Source organism: Panthera onca, chromosome C2, assembly GCF_046562875.1.
Source record: "Panthera onca isolate mPanOnc1 chromosome C2, mPanOnc1 haplotype 2, whole genome shotgun sequence".
Taxonomy (NCBI): domain Eukaryota; kingdom Metazoa; phylum Chordata; class Mammalia; order Carnivora; family Felidae; genus Panthera; species Panthera onca.
The window spans coordinates 67,442,554-67,465,721 of NC_138347.1; the positions used below are offsets into that span (position 1 = coordinate 67,442,554).

Sequence of the window (23,168 nt, forward strand, 5' to 3'; positions counted from 1 at the left end):
TAAATAGCATACGACTTCACTAATTTGAGGACTTGAAGATACAAAACAGAGGAACATAAGGGAAGAGAAGCAAAAATAATATAGAAACAGAGAAGCAGACAAAATATAAGAGACTCTTAAATATGGAGAACAAACAGAGGGTTATTGGAGGGGTTGTGGGGGGGATGGGCTAAATGGGTAAGGGGCATTAAGGAATCTATTCCTGAAATCATTGTTGCACTATATGCTAACTAACTTGGACGTAAATTAAAAAATAAAACTTTAAAAAAAATTAAAAAATTATCATTAATCCTTATCTTTGATTTGCTAAATAGTAAGAGCTAAGAAAAAATTATATTTAAATAATATTTAAGCAATTTTCTCCTTAATATTCACATCGTCGATGTTGACTATTTAAAACTGGAATGTACAGATGGGCTTTTATTTTTGTGTGTGTGTGGTTATTTCAACGTAGTTCCATTTAACTGTGGTTATCTGTATAGTTAATGAGATATTTATTTTTGAAAAAAAAAAGCTGTTAGCAGGTACTTTACAATGATTATCAGTTACCTTAAAAATCTTTTCTCTTACCATTTTGGATGAGTTGAACATGGCCTCCCAAAAGCCAGAAGAGAGAATCAGTCACAATTTGGAAAAAGCGTAGTAATTCATCTTTTTCTTCCCCCTTAATACACATAACACAAACACAAACCCAATTTACTTTTCTGTAATTGCTTTATTTAAAAAAAAAAAAAAAGAAGAGAAACTTCTCTCAGGGGGAATCAAGAGAACCTGGTTGCTGGATCTTACTTAGTTATTTATGATCTTGTAGCCTTTAGTTTCTTAATTTATAAAACTTGTGTTACAGGCTGGCGATACCTACCTACTCTACTTACTAGAGAAATGGTTGTTACCCAGAGGTCAAATGAGACAATATATAAACTGTATAAGAACTACAAGTTGATATATTAGGATTTCTCAACACTGGCTATGCATCAGAATCACTGTGGAGCTTTTTTTAAAATTAAATATAGTATATCCATGTACAGGCTTTAACCCAAACAATTTGAATCTCCAAAGTCAAAGTCTGAACATCTGTATTTTTACAAAGTTAGGTGGCTGATTTGATTATGCAGTTAGGTTTGAAAATCACTGTTATATGCAAATGTAGATGTCAGCATGTAAAGCATTATTATTAGCACATTTCAGTTGCAGCTTCTAATCTATAACTCCATGAGAGCAGAGACCAAGTTACTTGGCTCTCCATTAGACATTCAGTGTCTAAAAAAGTTCCAAACATAGTACGTGTTCAATCAGTATTTATTCTACAAATAAATGACAATTTTTTCTGATTCTTCCTTTCTGGAAAATAGGGTGATTAGTATATTAGAATATATGTCATAATAGCAAATAAGAAACAGATTTTGTTCACAATTCTGTCATTTACTGGCCATGTAACTTCAGTGGAAAGTTGTATAAAGGCCACTAATTTTACCCAGGTCTTAAATTTGTACTCTAGCACAAAAGTAACAATCACAACAGCAAAGGCATTATGATTGCAATGATTATTATAATAATAAAAGCATGTTCTTCCTATTATTTTAGCACAGGGTTAGGTAGGTGCTTAAATAGACATGTGCTTAAATACAACAACAATCAAAAAAACCAAAATCTAAAAAAGAAAGAAATGTCGCATTAGGTCAAGAAATACTTTAGTCCAGTAAAGTGCCTTTGCCAGTTTCACCAAAAGACACAGCAGAAAGAGCGTGGTAATCTTCATTGTTGTCAATCTCAAAGAATAGTGCAGAGCCCTTAGACTTCCTTTTTTCCTTAAAAAACCCATTAGATAATGCCACCCATAAATTCATGGCTTCTGAGACTGGTTAACAAAATTTACCCTAAGTCACTTCAAAATTTTGGGGTAGGTATTTTTCTTATGGCAGTATGTAAATGTATGTGTACGTGTGTATATTTTAACCAGTTTGCAGTTTAGGCCAGATCATTCTGTGTATGTCCCACCATGTGATCTAATACCTATATGTCAGCTTATTAAAAAAAAATTTTTTTAATGTGTTTGGTTCTTTAGACTATGAGTTTGGCTTTTTTTTTTTTTAATGTTTATTTATTTTTTAGAAAGAGCACACATGTGAGCACATGAGCAGGGGCGGGGCAGAGAGAGGGAGACAGAGGATCCAAGCAGGCTTCACATTGTTAGTGCAGAGCCCAAGGCACATCTCAAACTCACCAGTGAACCGTGACATGAGCCAAAGTTGGATGCTTAACTGACTGAACCACCCAGGTGCCCCCAATATTTTTTTGATTGGGAAACACTTAGGTAGATAAAACTTATAAATTCAGTTTTCTTGTAATCTTTTTTTTTATTATTTAAGAAAGAGAGAGAGAGAATCTTAAGCAGGCTCCACACTCAGCACAGAGTCTGACATGGGGCTCGATCCCACCATCCTGGGAACATGACCTGAGCCAAAATTAAGAGTTGGATGCTTAACCGACTGAGCCACCCAGACACCCCTGTAATCTCCTTTTTATCTATTTTCATTTTGTTCTGTGGTAAAGTGGCCCTCTTTTGCTGTAGTTTACCCCCTTTAATGTATTACTGAAGGAGTTTTCCTTTCTATACAAATACCATAATAAAGAATAGGAAAGTATTATGAAAAGTTTTAAAGGACTACGTAAATGAAAAGACCGTAATTACTATTGCCCCTAATATTAAATAAAAATACTCTCAAGAAAACATAAAGCTGTCTTAATGGTCTGAGCTATTCATGAGATAGAAATTATTTTACAGGGACGCCTGGGTGGCTCAGTCAGTTAAGGGTCATGATCTCACAGTTTGTGAGTTCGAGCCTCCCCATCGTCAGGCTCTGTGCTGACAGCTCAGAGCCTGGAGCCTGTTTCAGGTTCTGTGTCTCCCTCTCTTTCTGCTCCTCCCCCACTCACACTCTGTCTCTCCTTCAAAAATAAACAAACCTTAAAAAAATTTAAAAGAAGGGTGGCTCAGTCGGTTAAGCGGCCGCCTTTGGCTCAGGTCATGATCTCGCGGTCCATGAGTTCAAGCCCCACGTCGGGCTCTGTGCTGACAGCTCAGAGCCTGGAGCCTGTTTCAGATTCTGTGTCTCCCTCTCTCTGACCCTCCCCTGTTCATGCTCTGTCTCTCCCTATCTCAAAAATAAATAAAACGTTAAAAAAAATTTAAAAGAAAAAAGAAATCATTTTACAAAGGAGAAAACAGGTACAGTGAAATCAAGTCATCTGCCCAAGAACCCATAGTTAATTTGTGGCACAGCCAGGAAAAGAAATCAAGTCTAACACAAATTCCCATAGTTTGTGCTGCTTTAACTGACTTGAATTAAGTCTAGAAATATATAAAATTTATTTATTGCTACCAACCTCAAAATGCCAATGGAGATGCTGGAAGAATTTGTGACCTATTATTACATAGAAAGCCTATATACTCTACTACTAAGTTAAATTCTCTGTCAACAATAGTTTAAAACAAATTTTTTTTAATGTTTACTTATTTTTGAGAGACACACACACACAGTATAGGCAGGAGAGGGGCAGAGAGAGAGGGAGACACAGAATTCAAAGCCGGATCCAGGTTCTGAGCTGAGAGCACACAGCCCAACATGGGGCTCGAACTCACAAACCGCGAGATCATGACCTGAGCCGAAGTTGGATGCTTAACCAACTGAACCACCAAGGTGCCCCTGTCAACAATACTTCTTATACTCAAACTACTATCTCATCCATATTGTATGTCTCATTCAATTTCATTCATAATTTTTTAATTTGTTGTTTTTTAAATTAAAAATAGAGCTGTCTTATGTTTCCTAAAGAAATATCTAAATATCTTGCCGACTTTATTAGCCTAGGTGTTAAGTATAAGACTATGTCTATTCTTTATACTTCAAGCACCTCAAATGAAATTTAATATCCCTTGATGACCCAGTTATTTTTCTTCATAACTCCCAAAAGTTGTTAATCTGTTCAAAATTTAATATAGCAGTAGGCCAAATGTACATATAGCCAAGAAATATTACAAGATAAAGAAGTTTCAGCTGTGTACACTTACGACTTCTTTAAGTATTATAACTAAATTGATCTGATATTCACAGAACATTCCACACAACAGAGTTCACATTCAAGTATACAGGCAGTCCTTACTTTTTGCATGGTACCATGTTAAATGAAACTTGTGCCATATCAAAATCTTTACATGTTTCTGATATGCATGAGTTTCAATCAAGATAGCACTGTGCAAAGCAAGGACTGCTTGTAATGAAACATTCACCAAGATAAAAGTGCCATAAAACAAGTCTGAAAAAATTTCAAAGGATTGAAATGATACAGAGTATGTTATCTGACCACAATAGAATTAAAGTAGAAATTAGTAACAATAAAATATCAAGAAAATTCACTCATATGTGGAATTTAAAAATAAAACAATCATGGAGGGAAAGAGAGGGGCAAACCAAGAAAGACTCAACTATAGAGAACAAACTGATGGTTACCAGAGGGGAGGTGGGTGGGAGGATGGGTTAAATAGGTGATGGGGATTAAGGAGTGCACTTGTGATGAGCACCAGGTGTTATATGGAAAGTTGACTCACTAAACTGTACACTTGAAACTAATATTACACTGCATGTTAACTAACTGGAATTTGAATAAAAACTTTAAAAACAGAAAATTCTCAAATATTTGGATATTAAGCAACATATTTCTAAGTAATCTGTGGGTTAAAAAAAAAATAGTACATACAGCATTTAGCACAATCCACCCAAGAAATACTTGCTGGACTTAGTAAGCCCTATGTTTGAGTTGAAATATTTTGACTACAGAAGATCTGAAAGATCAAATAGAAAGTTCACCTTTATTGTTCTGTGCCACAGAAGCTATTAGAAAAGTACTGGGCCACAGAACAATACTTTCCTCTACTGTTAAGTAGGTGTATTTTAGAAAGATGCTATGGAAATAAATGTCTATGGGTGCTGCTCAAAGTTGAGAAGCAAAGCAGATTCTTCAAAAAGTCATATGGTACACTTCAGCCAGCACTTTAAAATTTCACACATAGAGGCTTTTTTGGTTATAATTTCAAAAATGTTTGGATCCACTATTCTAATTGTACTTTCAGCCAAATACTGCACATGTGAAAAATAATGTGGAACATCTTCTCAAGAATTTTGGCTATTAAAATCCTGAATAAACACATATACCTTAGCTGCATTGATGAAACATGTTTGCAATCGCCTCCCCAAAACCAGAAAATTTTCTGCAGCTGATGGAAGCAATTCATTGTAAAATTCCTCTGCATCTTCTCCTGGCTCCAAGCCCACACAGCAATGACTAAAATAAGAGCACAAGTCTGTGACTGTTTGTGTTAATTATAAATTTCAGTTGAATGCTAGAGCTTCTATAGACAACACTGTGCCTTAATGAGAATTTTTAGTTATCTCTTTTGTTGTCAAGCCAATAAAGAACTTTTGCTGGAAAATTAGCATTACAACTTTCTGGAGAAGTAAGTCCAGTGGTGTGAACTTTGTCTGTACTGAGAGCTAGGACTCATATGTCCTAAAAACCTACTTGTCAGCTTTTTGGGAAACAAAATACACCTGATTCACAATAAAGAGAAACAAGGCAAGTTTTCAGTGAATGAGCTATAAACACTCTAAAAGCAATACAATACCTTGGGAGTCTAATTCATGAAAAACATTTGTGTTGATACCTTTGAGACATCTGATAGCTGAAAAATACCCAGGGTAGGATTAGTCTACAAGGGACAGATGAAGAAATCAAATACTCTAATACCAATTCTACTCTCCAATAGATCTATTTTCTTAAACTGCAAAATATCTGACTACACATTCCTTATATCAGAAAAGGAAACCACAAAAACCTTGCTTTATTAGGGACACTTTACAATTTATGTTAAAGTAGATAAAGTCATTTAGAGAAATGAGTCCTCTTGAAACTTCACATAAAAGTCACTCCCTAGATATGAAATGGGTATATTCAAAGCTCTTGATAATAAAAAGTATTGGTGTAGACTAATACTAACAAGAGTCCCCAACCCAAGACTGATCTCTAATGAGTAAACACTGCTGTTACAGGCTTTTCAACATGTGAAGATGACACTGATAAGCAATAGTGACTACATATGAGTATGCTAAAATTTAGCTGGTTGACACTCAATGTACTTTTGTTTTTGCACATCAATCCTAAAATTTATGGACAAACATTCACATGTATCAGTTTCTCTTTTTACTTTCATTCCTAAAAATTATTTAAGAGTACCTACTTTGATTGTGGACATTAATTTAAAAAATTATGTTTTTTGTATATGCACAAACATGGGGATTTTTTTTTAATGTTTTTATTTATTTTTGAAGGAGAGAGACAGAGCATGAGCGGGGGAGGAGCAGACAGAGAGGAAGACACAGAATTCGAAGCAGGCTCCAGGCTCTAAGCTGTCAGCACAGAGCCCGATGTGGGGCTCAAACCCACAAACTGAGATCATGACCTGAGCTGAAGCTCGATGCTCAACCGACTGAGCCACCCAGGCACCCCATACGTGGGGATTTCTTAAGACTTGGATTCCACCAAGATATGTGTATCTGTTAATAGTTTTTTCTAACTATACATGTTGAATCCAGCCTTTATGTAGTAACAAATTAGGAATGAGCAATTTTGAAAGGTAAGATTCCAATTAGTAATACAGGTGTTTAGTTACTTAATTAGAAAGTGGCTTAGGCACTGAGAACAACTGGTTTATTTTATTATCTCCTTTAAAAATAAAAGATTTTGATCTTCTAAATTTTATGGACAGGATTTTGGTTACCTAATGAAATATACAATTGAGATAGCTAAATCAATACAACATAAAATGACTAGCTTTTGTATCTGTTCTCCTATAGTACTTTGCTTACATCTTTCATCTTAGCACCTATTTCATTTAGCCTTGTATGATAAAGTCACATGACTGTCATCCCATGTCTACTGTAAGTTTTTCCAGTATAGAATCAGTGCCTTAAAAATCTTCATTTCTTCATATATTCCTTAGTGAATAAAGAGTCTGTTAAGTACTTGGGACTCAGTGGTGAGCAAAAGACGTGATCACCATCTTCACAGGACTTATGTAGCAAAATTTTAGATAGTGAAATATTCACCAATACAGTTACAAAGAGTAATATATGGTATAAAGGAGGAAAAGTACAACCATAACCTACCACAGAAGGTTGCCAATTCTTGTTAAGCAGATGAATAAAGAGAAGCAAATGTTGAAAATGAGAATCTACTACTATATCCCTCAAGAACAGGAGGACTCATTGCTTCATTTTACCTTAATATCTGTGTAAGCTGGGAAATTGTAGTCCAACCACCCTGGATTCGAGAACAATCTTGACTGAGGACCAAAAGGCAATACTGAATGAGGTCATAACAATATATATCTTGTTTTATTTTCTTCAACTCTGAGCTTCCTAAAGGTGTGTTGTTTATTATTTCTAAGGCAAAAGGAAAGAAGATATACTTATTTCTGCTCAATAAATCCAAGACTTTTATATTTTTATAGTTTGAATAATAACTAAACTTACTTTAAAAAGGAAACATAGCACTTTCTTATCACAATGTTAAGATTTTTCTGAACAAATCAGAAACAAATGCTAAAACTATACCCATGATGGAATTGTTTTGTTCCTTAAATAGTGTTAGCTAATCACAAAAATATTTTCTTACCTTTTAACTTCAACAGTATAATAGGGACATTCTGCTCAGGACTGTTTGCAACTTCGGCAGCTAGAGATAAGATCCTTGGGTCTGTACCTGTTGGTTTCATTTCTTATTGCCTATATTTTAACAGAATCAGAAAGATAAAGGTCAAACAGCCCTAAAACATTTGCTCCCTAAGTAATGTTTGAAAAATAGTTTCAATATAAAATTTGTTTTGTTTGCTTTGAGAAGTGAAGGATAGATTTTTCAATTTCTTCCTTACAGGAGATTCTAATGTTTCTAATTGGAATACCTATAAAGAGCTAGAGACTCCTATAACTTACTATGACAGCTACAGCAGGTATTATTTATCGCACACTAGGAGTCAGGAACAGTGCTAGATACTCCACATTCACTCTCTCTAATCTGCACAATAATCCTGGGATAGAAATTAATTTCTTTGATCATAAAAGAGACACTGAATGTGCAGAAAAGAGCTAACATAGCTTGAGACAAAGTTGGCCCTTGCCTGATGCCAAGACTGGCCCCTGGCTGGTGAACTTGGATTTCAGAAGGGTTTCCACCATTCCCTAACAAGAGTGGCTCACTGTACCTAAAGTATTTGTGAAAACAATGTGATTTATGCAGAATGCCTGCTCATTCCAAAAGCTTGGAATTCTGGTACTTGGTAGTAGACGATGCCTATATGACCACCTCCAATAAAGACCCTTATCACTGAGTATCTAGTGAGCTTCCCTGGTAGACAACACTTCAAAATGTGACAGTTCATTATAGGAAGAATTAAGTGTGTCCTATACGAACCTACTGGGAGAAGACTTTTGGAAATTTGCACCAGTTTTCCTCTGGATTTTGCCCCATTTGCCTTTTCTCTTTGCTGATTTTGCTTTGTATCCCTTCACTGTAAATCACAGCCACAAATACGACTATATCCTAAGAGGTGTCAGCCCTCCCAGTGAATCACTGAACCTTGGGTTGGTCTTGGGGACCAACACACAACTCAGAAATGGGACGTAATTATAAGATAACAAAAGCTTATTAATAAATAGCATAGTAAATCAAATTATCTTTGTTATTATTATTATTATTCTCATATTAGTGTAGTCTTGGCTTCAGGAGTAGAATCCTGTGATTCATAACTTACATACAACACTCAGTGCTCATCCCAACAAGTGCCCTCCTTAATGTCCATCACCCATTTTGCCCACCCCCCCATCAACCCTCAGTTTGTTCTCTTATGGTTTGCCTCCCTGTCTCTTCTCTTCTTGTTCCTTCCCTTCCCCTAAGATCTTGTTAAGTTTCTCAAATTCCACACATGAGTAAAATCATGTGTTATCTTTCTCTGACTTATTTTGTTTAGCATAATACCCTCCAGTTCCAACCAAGTTGTTACAAATGGCAAGATTTCATTCTTTTTCATCACCATAAAATCAATTACCTTAAAATTAAATATAAGACACATCCCAATTCAATTTGCTGTTTACCACACTCAAAGCTCAACGGTATCATTATTTAACAAAAAGTACAACCTTCACTTACAATAAAAGCCAACATATATTAAGTATTTTACTATGAACTAAGCACTGTACTAAGTGCTTTTGCACACATTATCTTACTTCTCACAAGACTATGAGGTAGAGGCTGTAATCATCTCATTTTACAGATATGAAAAATAAACTTTGAAGGAACCTATCATGGTTCCACCAGCATCTGGTGGAGTCCGTATTCAAATCCAGATCAGTCTGACTCCAAAGTCTGTGGTTTTAGATACAATGTTCATTATATTCCCTTCCATGTAAAATAATAAAAAACACAAATGACATACTTTTAACTCACTTATTTTTAGGTATTATTCTTCAAAATTGGCACCAAAACTGCCCTTTATATTGGGGAGTTGGCCATAAAATAAGCATCGAAATGTCATCCTTTTTAGGTAAAATATAAATCATTAAAATATAAATTTTCTGAAAATATTTCAAAGAAAGTCCAGCACAACTCCTGGTGTCACTCCTGTCACACAGTAGGCATGCTACTTCCCAAGAGAGTGGATAGTTATCTCACTCTTTCCAATGGTTGCATTATGCTATCTTCCTTTGTAAGAGTGCATCAAAATATATTTAAACCATTCCCTCTACTGGAGGTCATTCAGAGTATGCTATTACCAGCAATGCTGCAATGACTATGAATGTACACATCTTTATGCACTCATGCTAGTATCTTGCAGGATGAATTTCCCTTGAAGTCAGATGGCTGGCTGGCAGGATATAAATTTTTTAAATTTTGATTAGATGGTACCTTTGAAATATGTGTTTCAAATTATACTTCCTCTAACAACATATGACGGTGTTCTTTTTACTATGCCCTCACTGATACATACTGCTATCTTATACATTTCTACCAGTCTACTAGATGGAAAATGATATCATCTTTAATTTGTATTGCTTTGATTATTAGACAAGTTAGGCACATTTCATGTTCACTGGTTATTTCTTCTTTAATATATTTTCTATTCATATCCTTCAACAATTTTCCTACTGGATTATTCTTTTGTAGAAGCTTTCAGCTTTTCATATATGGATATGAACCTTTACCTTTTATACTAGGTGTAAACAATTTATGTCATTTATTTTTTTTAAGTTTCATTATGGTGTCTTCACCACAGTTTCACAATTTTCACGTAGTCGAATATAACAATCTTTTCCTCTATGACTTCTACTTTGGTATCATTCTTAGAAGGGTCCTCCTTAACCCTAAGAGTTGAAATACAGTCTCTTAGACTCTTAAATATGGAGAATAGAGGGTTACTGGAGGGGTTGTGGGAGGGGAGGCGGGCTAAATGGGTAAGGGGCATTAAGGAATCTACTCCTGAAATCATTGTTGCACTATATGCTAACTTGGATGTAAATTAAAAAAATAAATTAAATAAAAATTTAAAAATAAATAAATAAATAAAATATAGTCTCAACTTTTTTCTGGTGCGTTTATGGGTTTGTTTTAGTTAGATCTTCATTTACTTATATCTTTATATATTCAATACACATTTAAGTTATTTGTGAATGGTGTAAGACAGAAATATAACAATATTTTTTAAGTTAGATGAGGATATAGATTTGTGGAAAAGAACAAATGCATACAGCTGTTATAAATTCCTGAGGTAATATGTCATCAGTAGACCTAAACAAAGCAATGTGAAATGTCACTTGGGGTATTTTCCAACTCTATTTAGTTCATTAACCTGTTTGGTTAGGTTTTTTTGGTTTTTTCTTTATTCCTGGACTCGTACAACCTGGTTCATTTTAATACGTTTGGTGAAAATTCACACTAGAAGGTAAGTTTCATGACAGCAAAGCTCAGACCATCCTTGGTGGCTGCCTTCTTATCTCTCTTGTTCACTACCATATTCCCAGAGACTAGACTAATGCCTTTGCCCATACCTGGTAAGTATTTAATAAACATATGTTGAAAGAATGAATGAATGCACAAACTTTGGGCACTCCAAAAGTCAATTTCTTGACTCTGCTTTTCTCTTTATTAGGATTATGGAAACCTCAGATTTCTAATTGGAATCTTTTTCATGTAAAATAGGCTTAAAGCACTGTTGTTGCACTCTGGCTAACATAATAAAAGATCACTGAAACATCATCATCACCAAACGTGTGTAGAGCACTATGTTAGATACATAGATCACAAACATTTTATACAGGACAGAGTCCCTGTTCATGTGTCGGCTGGGAAAGAAAAGTACACACACACATACGTATATGTAAAATAATTATATAAAATATTTTAAGTGCCAAATAGACGACACAGATGATAAGAAAACAGACCAGAGAGTCAGAGGACTGGACTTCTCTGAACCAGTTTTCTTACCAGTAAACAAAATTCCTACTTTCTAGAATAATTCAAGATTTAGAAAAGAAAGCAGAAACCAAGGATGTTTCTAAAATGTTGCCAGATAATAGAGTTATACTTCAATAACAATAACCATTTGGAGAGCTTTATGTGCTGTGAATTGTTTTAAATCCATTCATGTATTAATTCATTTAACCCTCTTAACAACTCTAAGGAATAAGCAGTATCATTCCCCCCACCCCTAATTTTAACGATGAGTATACTTTAGTTTGCATGAAGTCACACTGTAAAGTATGAAACTAGGGTTCAAACCCAAAAATTCTGGCTCCAGAACCTGAAGCACTTAATTACCACACCAAACAGTCTGAATACACTTTATAAAAGAATTTACACAAGCAGATAGGTTTAGGGAAACACATTCACCTACTTGCCTAGAACAATAAATTGACAAATTTGGCTACGGTATAGGTTAAGCAACGGGGTAGAGTTTGATTACATACTTACCCTGAAAAACAACCACCCGTTATGGCAACCATCTGTAAACTCTCTCTTGGGTGCTTCTCTTCTAATATAACACTTCCCTCATCTTTACCATTAAACTCATGAACTTTTGACAGGACAAAAAAAAAAAAACAAAAACAAGTATTTTTGAATTATTAATGCTATTACCCTGTTGCACAGCACGAACTCTGACCTTGATCTTTTGGGAATTTCGTCTTCCTGGTCGTGCCGTTTACTGCCTCCAAAGATCACTGTGAAGGAAGTAAATAAAAGAAGGCTACCGAATGCAATCTCGTTGCAACTGATCCTAAACACCGTGATTTCTAACTTGTAATCTTTTCCCCCCATCCTCTTCATCCCGTCTCGATCCTAATACTCCCGAGAACTTCCTCTGGAACAGAAATCAGGAGTTGACTGCCCAGGTAACGGCGTCGCCTCCAGGCAAGTTCAAGGTCTGAGGTCGCAGGCTCCTTCATTTCGGATTCTAGACCCAGCTTCCGCGCTACCAGGCCTTGGGGCAAAACACCAGGCCTTGTGCCCCGCTTCCGCCCCTCCCCGGGCCTCAGTTTCCACTAGACATCTCCACAGAAAAGGCACAGATACTCCCGTTAGGAACTCCTAAGCACCGGGATACTTGGCCCAGAACCCCACCAGGCCTCCCAGCACCCGGGACTCTCACTCTCCCCAGTCGCCACCTCAGGCAGGTTACCTCACCCAGTCTTCGCGTTCTTCCTCCGAAGGACCCACCTCCCACCACGCACCTCAGCTGCGCGGCCTTTCCCAGGCGGCTTGCGTCGCAACGCGGGAAGGGATCTGGAGGCGGGACCAGGATCCTCGGAGCTAGGGGGCGGGGCGCCCTTCTCCACGCAGCCAATCAGCACGCGAGAGGCTTCTGGGGGGCCGCGCGCGTCGGGCACGGGGCGGAGTCTGGTGGCTGCCCCGGCCTCAGCAAGTGCAGCTGCTTCAGGATGAGGTGGCAGATGACAGTGAGCGCAGGTGGCGGAGGTAAAGTCAGAGCCAGGGGATAATGATGAATGGAGCTGCGGGACCCTCGCGCATCGATCATCGCGAGCGGGTTCTCAAGTTAGGCGAGAGTTTCGAGAAGAAGCCGCGCTGCGCCTTCCACACTGTACGCTGTGAGTGAGGACGATCCCCGGGAGAAAGGGGGACCTCTGGGGATGGGGACGTGGAGACATTAAACTTCTCGGAATTGTGATCCCACAAACCTCCTTACTCTGCTGGAGAATGGGGTGACCGGAGCTAACCGCTGTCCTGCCTGGAGTCCTAGGGGTTTCGTGGAAGAAGCCAGAGTTGAGCAGGTGTCGGTTGTAAACCCTGGGCAGAGAGATTCAAGTGAGACCAACAAGCAGAAAGGGAAACTTTGTGGAGGAGATCCGCAGGGGTGACTGTGGAGACGACGTGACTGGTGTATAATGCAGAGGTGATAGGAAGGTAGTTAGGTGACAGATGGAAGGATGCAAAGGGCCGAACAATTATGCAGGGTGAAGGTAGTACCTTGAGGCTGGTAGGGAAATATTCCTTCCCTTCTTCACTTTTTCTGTCGCTGACTGATGAGAGTTCTTGTTTAGTGTGTTCCTGGATAGGTATTCTAAACCATTCCAGTAATCTGTAGCTCTTTTGGACCCCTGATTTCGTTCACCTATCAAATACTGATTATCAAAGTCTTGGAGGGTGTGTTATGCATTTCTTTTTTAGAAAGGTATTTACTTCCCTATGATCTCTCCTTTTGATTTCCTTTTGGTTGTCCTCTGGAAGTAGTTCTGGTAAATTACACTCTGTAATGTTCAGGTAGAAAAAGGATCTCTTTTGCTTTAATAGTTGGATGGTATAGATTCCAGGAAGGAAAATATAGCATATTATAATTTGGTATGTAAAACATTTCATTCTTTGCATAATAACCCTCAGAATTATAGAGCGGAAAGGAAACTTTGAGATCTTTGAATCATAACCTCTTATTTTTCTGTGGCAAAATTGTAAAGTAGCTATTTTTTCACTTCCTTTCCCCTGTCCTGTTCTTCTTTAGTGTGTCATCATTCCACCTTTCTCACTTATCGTGTTCTTAGACTGTCCAGAGATCTTCATGGTTTTTGCTCTGAGATTTTCCATGTTTCAATCAAAACACCCCATTAAAACTCAACTTTCTTGAGACACCTTGGTGACTCGGTTGAATGTTGGACTTCGGCTCAGGTCATCATCTCTGGGTTCATGATTTCAACCCCATCTCTCAGGGTTGCTGCTGTCAGCACAGAGCCAGCTTTGGATCCTCTGTCCCTCTTTCTCTCCATCCTTCCCCTGCTTGCACTCTCTCTCTCTCAAAAATAAACATTAAAAAAAAAAAAAAAACCCTCAACATTCTCCAGAAGTTTGATTAAGTTGTAGATGATCTAATTAAAGTAACCCAGGGTAAAGGTATAAAGATCAATGGGTTTAACTCTCCAAGAATATATTTACATTTTATGAAAGTGTTTTGTTAAGCAAAATTAACATCCAGTTGGTAGAATAAACAGGGGAAATATTTGTCAACAGATCTTCAACAGTGTCCTTTTTTCTGCTTTGCGGTTCTCTGTCGTCCAAGGTTACCCACAGTGAGACAGCTAGTGCTAGCTGTGCAGTTTCTCTCCTTCACTTCCATTTTCCAAAAGTGTGATAAAGCTGATAACCTGGTTTCTCCATGCCTTTCTTGCAAATAGTACCTCCTCTCTCCTCTTCTTTCTCAGGTTTAAAGTAGCCTTTTAGTGATTTTTCAAATCATAAGGTTTAATTATAAAGATTTGCTTAAGAATAAATTTTTGCATAATTTGGATATACTCTTTTAAGGGCATGAATCACAAAGAGGATAAAATACAGCTTTTGAAAGGCTCTCTGCAGGTGCTTCAAAGCTTTTCATTTATAAAAGTTCTCACCATGCTGGAATTGTGCCTTTCGAGTCAGAGAATCAGTTGATCTGGCTATAAGAATGAAAAAAAAAAAAAAAAAAAGACAAAACAACCATAGGAATAACCATCACAATAAACCCAGATATTTGAATACACGCTTAGTGCTGTGGAAGATATTAGAAAAGTTTTTGGCCTTAGTTTTTTTCTTGTTGAAGCAGGCAGAATCTTTCTAGATTTATTTGAATAAAACCAATCATTATCCTTGAGGACAGTTTCATCTACCTTATGATCCTCACTCTTAATGACTCAGAGTAAGGGATGGAAACTATAGAACAAGAAATCTTACTTTTATACAGGGCAAGTGGACCTAATTTATAACAAACACTCAAGTCAGTGTAATCTGGGAGAAAGTAATATTCTACGTTTATGTACAGGGGTAATTATGCCTGCCTAATATTTTTAACAAAACAGGTTGCGAATTCTGGCCTCCACTACCAAATAAGTAATGTACCTTTTGGAACATTCTCTAAACTTTCAGCCTTCATTTTCTAATATATAAATGGTAAGGATTAAATAAGATTGCATAAACAACCTGGCACAGTCTTTGGTGCATAGAGAATAAATAATAGTTACCATTATCCTTGAAGGGGTATATTCATGTGTGTATGAGGAGTGCCAATGAATGTCATTTACTTAGAGTTTCAAAAAGCATTTATCAAGGCTTGGCAATAAAACCTAACACAAAGATAGTCTGGCATGTGGTAGGGAAGACATGGGATGTTCTGTAAGTGATAAGCTCAATGTTTAGCAGCAGATACTTCACTGGGTGGAAGAGTTTGAGTAACAGGACCCACTAGAATAAATTTTGAATTTGGGCTAGTGCTAATTTTACAATTTCTATCTATATAAGGTAATAAACATTGAAATTCCAAAGTTAGTAAATGATACCACTTTTTGCTTGACAGTAATTGATGAACTCATGGTCAGTGAGGAAGATTGAGCCTTCATGTAGAGCCACTCCCACAAAAGTGGTTGTTAAGCTTTGGTGTGAGCAAACATTAGAAAGTACATTAATGAGAAATTGGATTAAAATTATATTTACAATTAATTTTTTCTGATAAATGTGGTATATTGGAAAGGATATGGGTTTTCAAGTTAGTTGAATTAGTTCAAATACGAGGAAGTAAATTTATGATAGTAATTGTGATTCTTTTTTGAAGATATTGACATTATGTGACACTACAGCCAAAATAATCAGAAAAGTGATCAACATTGATTGAAAAAGTATTAATACAGAGTAGGAAATGTTTCTCTCCTCTATATGTAATACAAGTAATTGTACTGTAAACCTGAAAAAAATAACATAGAAGAAGGATATCCACAGTGAATAAATAAATGGTAAAATTGGTGGTGAGGTTTCCAAACCAAGGAGAACTGAAAGAAATAAACTATGTAGTCTGGAATCATAGCAACCTAGAAAATACATTTGATATTTGGAAACATATAGAAAACATGAGATTACTTAACAAATTCTGTAATTCTAGAACTATACTTAATCCATTGAAACTTAAAAGTTGTATTCTTAAAAAAAACTTGTTTGAAAGTAAATAAAAGGCAATACTAATTAATATAACAAGTAATAAAAAGTAGAACTTATTAATTCTAACAGTAAAATAATTAGAAATGTAAATAGGTTCAGAATAGTTTTGATAGATTTATTGATTATGAGTTCATGCTTATCATTGAATAAAGCTATAGATATTTTGGGTATATTACTATCTCTTATAGTTGTCTCATATTATAGACATCTATAGAAAGGCTTCAGAGACTTGTGAATCTCTTGAAATTATACAGTATTTGATATGTATGTTCCTATATACATTTTTTCTGTAGAGAGGATTTATGGCTGGTCTATAATTTTCATCAGATTCCCATAGGGACTTATGACTATTCCTCCTCTCCTAACAACCCCCGCTCCCCTGCCAACACACACAAAAGTTAAGAACTCTGGACACATATGGGGCGCCTAGGTGGCTCAGTCGGTTGAGCATCCGGCTTCGGCTCGGGTCATGATCCCGCGGTCTGTGGGTTCGAGCCCCGCGTCGGGCTTTGTGCTGACAGCACGGAGCCTGGAGCCTGCTTCGGATTCTGTGTCTCCTTCTCTCTCTGACCCTCCCCATTCATGCTCTGTCTCTGTCTCAAAAATAAATAAACGTTAAACAATTAAAAAAAAAAAAAAGAACTGTGGATATATAATAAGGCAAAGAGGCTAGATGAGTGGATAGAGTTTGTGGCTTGAGTTCCTGATTTGATTTTTAACTGGCTTCATTACTTTAGCAGAGTTTCCCATTAGTAAAATGTGGGTGAGAATAATCAATTCAAAGAATTGTTGTGAAGATCTAAAGTGATGATATGTTACAAAGAAAAATAATCAGTTTTAAACACTAAAACAGAGGTTATAGATTAACAACCTGTTGGCTGAGTTTGACTTTAGAGATGCTTTGTTTGACCCACACAGTTATTGTTTTAGCATAAACTAGTTGTAAATATGTAAAAATCAAGATCTTTTATACAGAAATCTGGATTACCAGCTTCTCTTTAAAAAATCAGAAGATAACCTGGCCTCACCAAACCCATATTCCTCTTGACAGGAGTTGGCTGGATCCAAGTTGTGGTTGTCTTCTTGAGATTGGGCTTATTCATTCTCTAGGTCACTGTGGTTCCCCACTGATCTGCTTCACTGCCTTGAATTACCTTTCTGGCTTCTCCTCTAAAGCATTATTTAACTGTAGTTAAGCGACAGGTCTCCCAATATTGTCCTCTGTGTCACTGTCAGAAAAATATGGGACATCAAAAGACCCTGGCTTTACTCTAGGATGTCATTTCTGTTAACTCTTTATCATAGAGATTCCTTTATTGTCAAATATTAAGTAATGAGTGCCCTCTATGAGAACAGAAATGTGCTAGTGAAAAGTACAAAACAAATATGGCAGTATCTACCTTAAAGAAATGAGAGTCTTGAAATACAGATTTATCTGATCCTTAGGAGACAATTAGAAAACAAGTCTTTTGCACATAATTTAGCTGAAATAAGTTTATACTTAAAAATAAGTTTGGAGTTGGTTCAGAGAGGGATAAACATATGAACCAGGGTCAATTACAAAGATCTCATATGTGCCCATTATATTAAAGGCACTATGCTAGGAGCCATAACTCAGGAGGAATTAAAGTATGAAGCATTATGTTTTAAAAAATTACAGTTCTGGGGTGCCTGGGTGGCTTAGTCGGTTAAGCGTCTGACTTTGGCTCAGGTCATGATCTCACAGTCCAGTCTGTGAGTTCGAGCCCCGCATCAGGCTCTGTGCTGACAGCTCAGAGCCTGGAGCCTGCTTTGGATTCTGTGTCTCCCTCTCTCTGCACCTCCCCCACTCGCACTTTCTCTCTCTCAAAAATAGATAAACATTAAAAAAATTTTTTTTAATTACAGTCCAGTAGGGCATATACAGAAACAGGTAAATAATACCAAGAAGTTTATGTTAGGTTTTGATGAGTGGTAGGTAAATGCTATAGAAGAAGACCAAAAAACTTGAGATTTTGGAGAGTAGAGAAAGGGCCCCACATAGTGACTACTTTAGGGAAGAGGGGACTTTGAAATAGGATTCACATTCTAAGAGCAAAAACAGAAAAGCAGATGGTCAAGCTGTAGCTTTCTGTTGATTGAAAACTAGTTTGACTTCAGCAAGAATAGGAGATGGAATAGGAGATGGTTCTGAAAGATATTATGGAAGAAGACATAGTGATTAGATGTGAGTGATGAAGATTGAGGAATGTTTATATGAGTATTTACACTGATGAGCAAAACCTTAAATATAGTTAAAATTAGGAAGTTGAGGACATTTTAAAACCAACAAAGTCTGTTACTGTGGGTATCCCATAGGCCATGATGATAAATTACTTATAGTAAAATACTTTAAGTGGAAGTTACTTCATTTATTATGTATACATCCTTATAAAATGAAGTTCTCACTTTAGGATAACAAATGGTATTTACTAGCTCAAATTGAACTTGTTTTCTTTCTCCATTAATGTTGATATCAATAAGACTGATATTCATTGTTGGTCAACCTCTTATCTTTTTCATCTAGCTAAATTTGATAGTTCCTTATTCTGGCCTTAGCAAATATTAACTGCATGATCTTGGGTGAGGGACTCGATTTCTTCTACCCTCATTTGCTGTATCTGTAACATAGGAGTATTCACAACTTTAGAGAATGTTCGTAAGGCTACGAGATAAAAGTAATTAAGAAAAAATTTAAAATAAAGTAATTAACACATAAGTTATTGCTGTTATTGTTTTTGTTTTGTATCTTTGTTTATTCTCTTGGCTATTTCTGTCTTCTGCTTTCTACTTTCTTTATTTCCATGATACTCAAGCTCAGTTCTGATTTTTTTTCTTTAGTATTGTTGTCTTTTCATTAATTGATATTAACTAATACTTATTTCCCTAGAACTTCTTTCAAGCATCTAAAACTTAACACCTTAATTATTTTTTATCTTTGTCATTACCTTACTGCTACTAACAAACTTCCCAATTTATTTTCAGTCTAATCTTTATCCTCAATGGTACTACTATTGTAAATCAAATTCTTTCATGTTTTTCATATTGTCTGTGTATTTTTAATCTGTTTCTTAAAATCTGGAAATAGGCATCAAGATTTGAGAGATACTTATTGCATGTTTTCAGTTCTGAATTAAAGCAACATGAAGAGTAAACCATGCTATAAAGAATACTTAGTGTGAATTGTTTATACTCATATGTGCTTAAGGAACATAAGAGTGGATTTCATTTCTTTTCATAGAGTTGTTAAAGAATTAAATATGAAGTGCTAACAAGGTGCCTGGCAGGAAGTGTTCCTTATAAATGTTAGCCATTATAATTGTCATTGAGAAGCAGCGGCCAGCTTTTGTTTATAGACAGCAGATCATTTGATGAGCACTAGAAGATTCTCCTTTCACAAGACCTACCTATTATAGTTCTCTAAATTCTAATAAATGTTCAGTACTTTGGATTTAGACATTTGGGGGTACTTCCCTGTTAATATAAAGATCAGTCTCTTGGGGTAGGGGTAATTGGGAGAGGCCTCTCAGAGGCTAATGTTCTATTTCTTGATCTGGTTGCTGATTACATTCGTGCCACTTTGTGAAAATTCATCAAGCTTATGATTCACATTCTAGTTTGCGTGTATGCTATATTTTAATAAAGAGTTAACCTGGGAAAAATGTATATAACTGGGGGAATTCTGTATCAGAATTATCAGTCCTTAATATGTATTGATATGAATTATTTTTAAATGGCTTTCATATCTTAGAGGTTTTAAACTTGTTCAGCATGTGAAATATCTGAGCACCCTAAATTTCTTCTGGGTAATATATTTTAATAACATCATTTGAATTATGATTTAACTCAAAATGAAATTCTATTTTAAGTATTCTGAAGTTGCAGATTTGATTACATTTATGTATCCTTTAGTGGCAAATATATCCATAAAAAACTCAAACTTTTAAATTCAGTGATTGCTTTTTCTTAAGTTTTCCAATGAATGTGTATTTTCCACATATTCATTAATTTTGTATTCTGCTAGAACAGCAGGCAAGTGATAGTAGGCACCCAAGGTGGTTTAAGAAAAATTATGGGAGAAAAAGACTGAAAATTGAAAGCATTCTACTAATATAAGTTTTTAGCAAATTGTGAAAACACTGACATTATGTAGTTTTTAGCAGTGGAACATCTTAGTCTAGGTTGCAGTCTAAACAGGATCCAGAGGGAACATGGTTTAAGGAATACTGTTGTAGAGTTCAGCTATTTCTTTTTTTCTCAGAGTTATATATATCTATCTATATCTATATCTCTATATATCTATATATCTATATATCTAGATAGGTATATCTACTTATATATATCTATATATCTAGATAAGTATATACCTATCTAGATAGGTATATCTAGGTATATAGATATATACCTATCTAGATATATATATAGATATACAGATATAGATATAGATATAGATATAGATATAGATATAGATATAGATATCTCCAAACTGGTTTGGATTTTATTTGTAATATGAAGACTCTCCTAAACCATTTTAATTACTGGCTATTAAAAAATGATTTATCACTCTGAAACATGCTCACACTTTTTTAAATGTTTATTTATTTATTTATTTATTTTTGAGAGAGAGAGGGAGGGAAGCATGAGTGGGGAAGGGGCAGAGAGAGAGAGGGGGACAGAATCCAAAGCAGTCTCTGCGTTGTCAGCACAGAGCCAGATGTAGGACTCAAACTCAAACCATGAGATCATGACCCGGGCCAAAGTCGGATGCTTAATTGACTAAGCCACACAGGCACCCCTTTGATATCCAGGTACCCAGGTATTGTTCCATCTTATAAAAATCCATATCTGTTTCTATTTTTAGATGACTTCAAACCTGCTTCCATTGACACTTCTTGTGAAGGAGAGCTTGAAGTCGGCAAAGGTGAACAGGTGACAATAACTCTGCCAAATATAGAAGTGAGTACTTCCATATATTTGGACTTAAAGGGTCCTTTTGCAGTATTTTTACTAAATTTAAATGAAAATAACTGCACAATTCATGTAGTGATAGTTAAAGTAATTAACAAATATACCAAAGCAAAAAAAAAAAAAAAAAAAGTCAAACACTTATTTTAAGCTATTTCAGGCAAAATAGTCTTAAAATACTTTATTTATTCTTTTTTTTTTTTTTTTTTTAGAGAGTGAGCACAAGTAGGGATGGGGTAGAGGGGGAGGAAGAGAGAGAGAATCTTAAGTAGGCTCTACACGCAGCACAGAGCCCAACACAGAGCCCAACACTGGGCTCCATCTCATGAGAGTGAGATCATGACCTGAGCCGAAATCAAGAGTCAGACGCTTAACTGACTGAGCCACCCAGGCACCCCTTAAAATACTTAAAAAACAAAAAACCTTTGATCCATTTAATAAGTTTTAAGAACTATCACATCAGATGATTTGAAACAATTGGAGGTCTAAACATATACCTATTAAATTATTATTATAAGCCAGATTTTGTACTCTGAACTAGGAATAAGAACATATCCCCTGCCTTTTAGTCTTAATCTGCTATAGCAGAAAGACATACAAATGTCTAATGCTATACATTAGAGCATGTACAAAATTCTGTGCAAGCACATATGTGGAATCAAATATTCTGCCTGGTAGAATCTTGAAAGGCTTCACAAAGCACATGCTATTTGAGCTGAATCTTAAAAGGTAGGTAGAATTTCATCAGGCAGAAAGGGAGTAGACTATCCTAGGTAGAAGGGATGTTATGTGAATGGCTCTGATAGAGAAAGAAACAAGAAGTTTGTGGAATAAATGAATTAATGTAAGTTCTAATGTAGAATTTAGACTTTATCCCATAGGTATTAGAGAGCCTTTAGAGGCTTTTAAGCAGAGTAGTAACATGATTGGGTTTGTGCTTTTAGAGTGATTTTATCAATAATTTGGGGGAATGAGTCGGAGAAGAAAGACTCTAGGTCTTTAACCAAAGTTTTGTCTATTTAAAAAATTTCCAGATGTTTCCAAGTAACACTGTGAAATACTGTTTACACAGATATACAAATTATTTGTTGTATGGTCTAGTTTTCTCAATCTTTGAGTTAGAAATTTCTTAGCATTCAACTTAAGTTTGTTTCTTTTTTTCTTTTATACCAACTTGACCTATACTCAGAGAACACAAAGACTGTAACATTTTATTTTAACATATAGAGAAAGCACAGACTGAGATTTTTGTCTTTGTGTAATTTTTTAATGGAAATGGTTTTGTGCTAGTTCATCTACATTCTCTTATATGCATTTATGACATTATTTGTCATGATTAGAGGTAGAGCAAGCAAGTTCTCTATCCCCTAGTCGTCTATCTTTTTCTTATTTTTATCAGTCAAAATTATTTTTTATAATTTTTTAATGTTTATTCCTGAGAGAGAGAGAGAAAGCACAGGAGAGGGGCAGAGAGAGAAAAACATACACAGAATCTGAAGCAGGCTCCAGGCTCCAAGCTGTCAGCACAGAGACAGCTGGGGCTCAGACCCACAAACTGTGAGATCATGACCTGAGCCGAGCCACCCAGGCACACCCCCCCACCCCCGCACTGC

At 36.0% G+C, this 23,168-nt stretch overlaps 2 protein-coding genes across 13 annotated transcripts in view; one reads left to right on the top strand and one right to left on the bottom strand.

Moving 5' to 3' along the window:
• The window catches only part of IQCB1 (IQ motif containing B1), a 64,006-nt gene extending 51,102 nt beyond the window's left edge, over positions 1–12,904 (bottom strand). Inside the window, exons 1-6 of one of the 9 annotated variants that reach the window (XM_060639835.3) lie at positions 12,837–12,904; positions 12,244–12,326; positions 7,732–7,841; positions 7,337–7,499; positions 5,214–5,343; positions 571–664 (exon numbers count right to left, since the gene is read on the bottom strand). In XM_060639835.3, coding sequence (XP_060495818.1) covers positions 571–664; positions 5,214–5,343; positions 7,337–7,499; positions 7,732–7,831 — 487 coding nt within the window. In that variant the 5' untranslated portion in view covers positions 7,832–7,841; positions 12,244–12,326; positions 12,837–12,904. The other 8 variants (XM_060639838.3, XM_060639832.3, XM_060639840.3 and 5 more) reach the window with 8 other exon arrangements.
• Positions 12,905–12,984: 80 nt separating this feature from the next.
• EAF2 (ELL associated factor 2) overlaps positions 12,985–23,168 on the top strand; it is a 39,572-nt gene continuing 29,388 nt past the window's right edge. For 2 of the 4 annotated variants that reach the window (XM_060639843.3, XM_060639842.3), the window contains exons 1-2: positions 12,985–13,211; positions 21,452–21,546. In XM_060639843.3, coding sequence (XP_060495826.1) covers positions 13,103–13,211; positions 21,452–21,546 — 204 coding nt within the window. In that variant the 5' untranslated portion in view covers positions 12,985–13,102. Of the gene's footprint in view, positions 13,212–21,451; positions 21,547–23,168 lie in introns of those variants that run through there. The other 2 variants (XM_078453060.2, XM_078453059.2) reach the window with 2 other exon arrangements.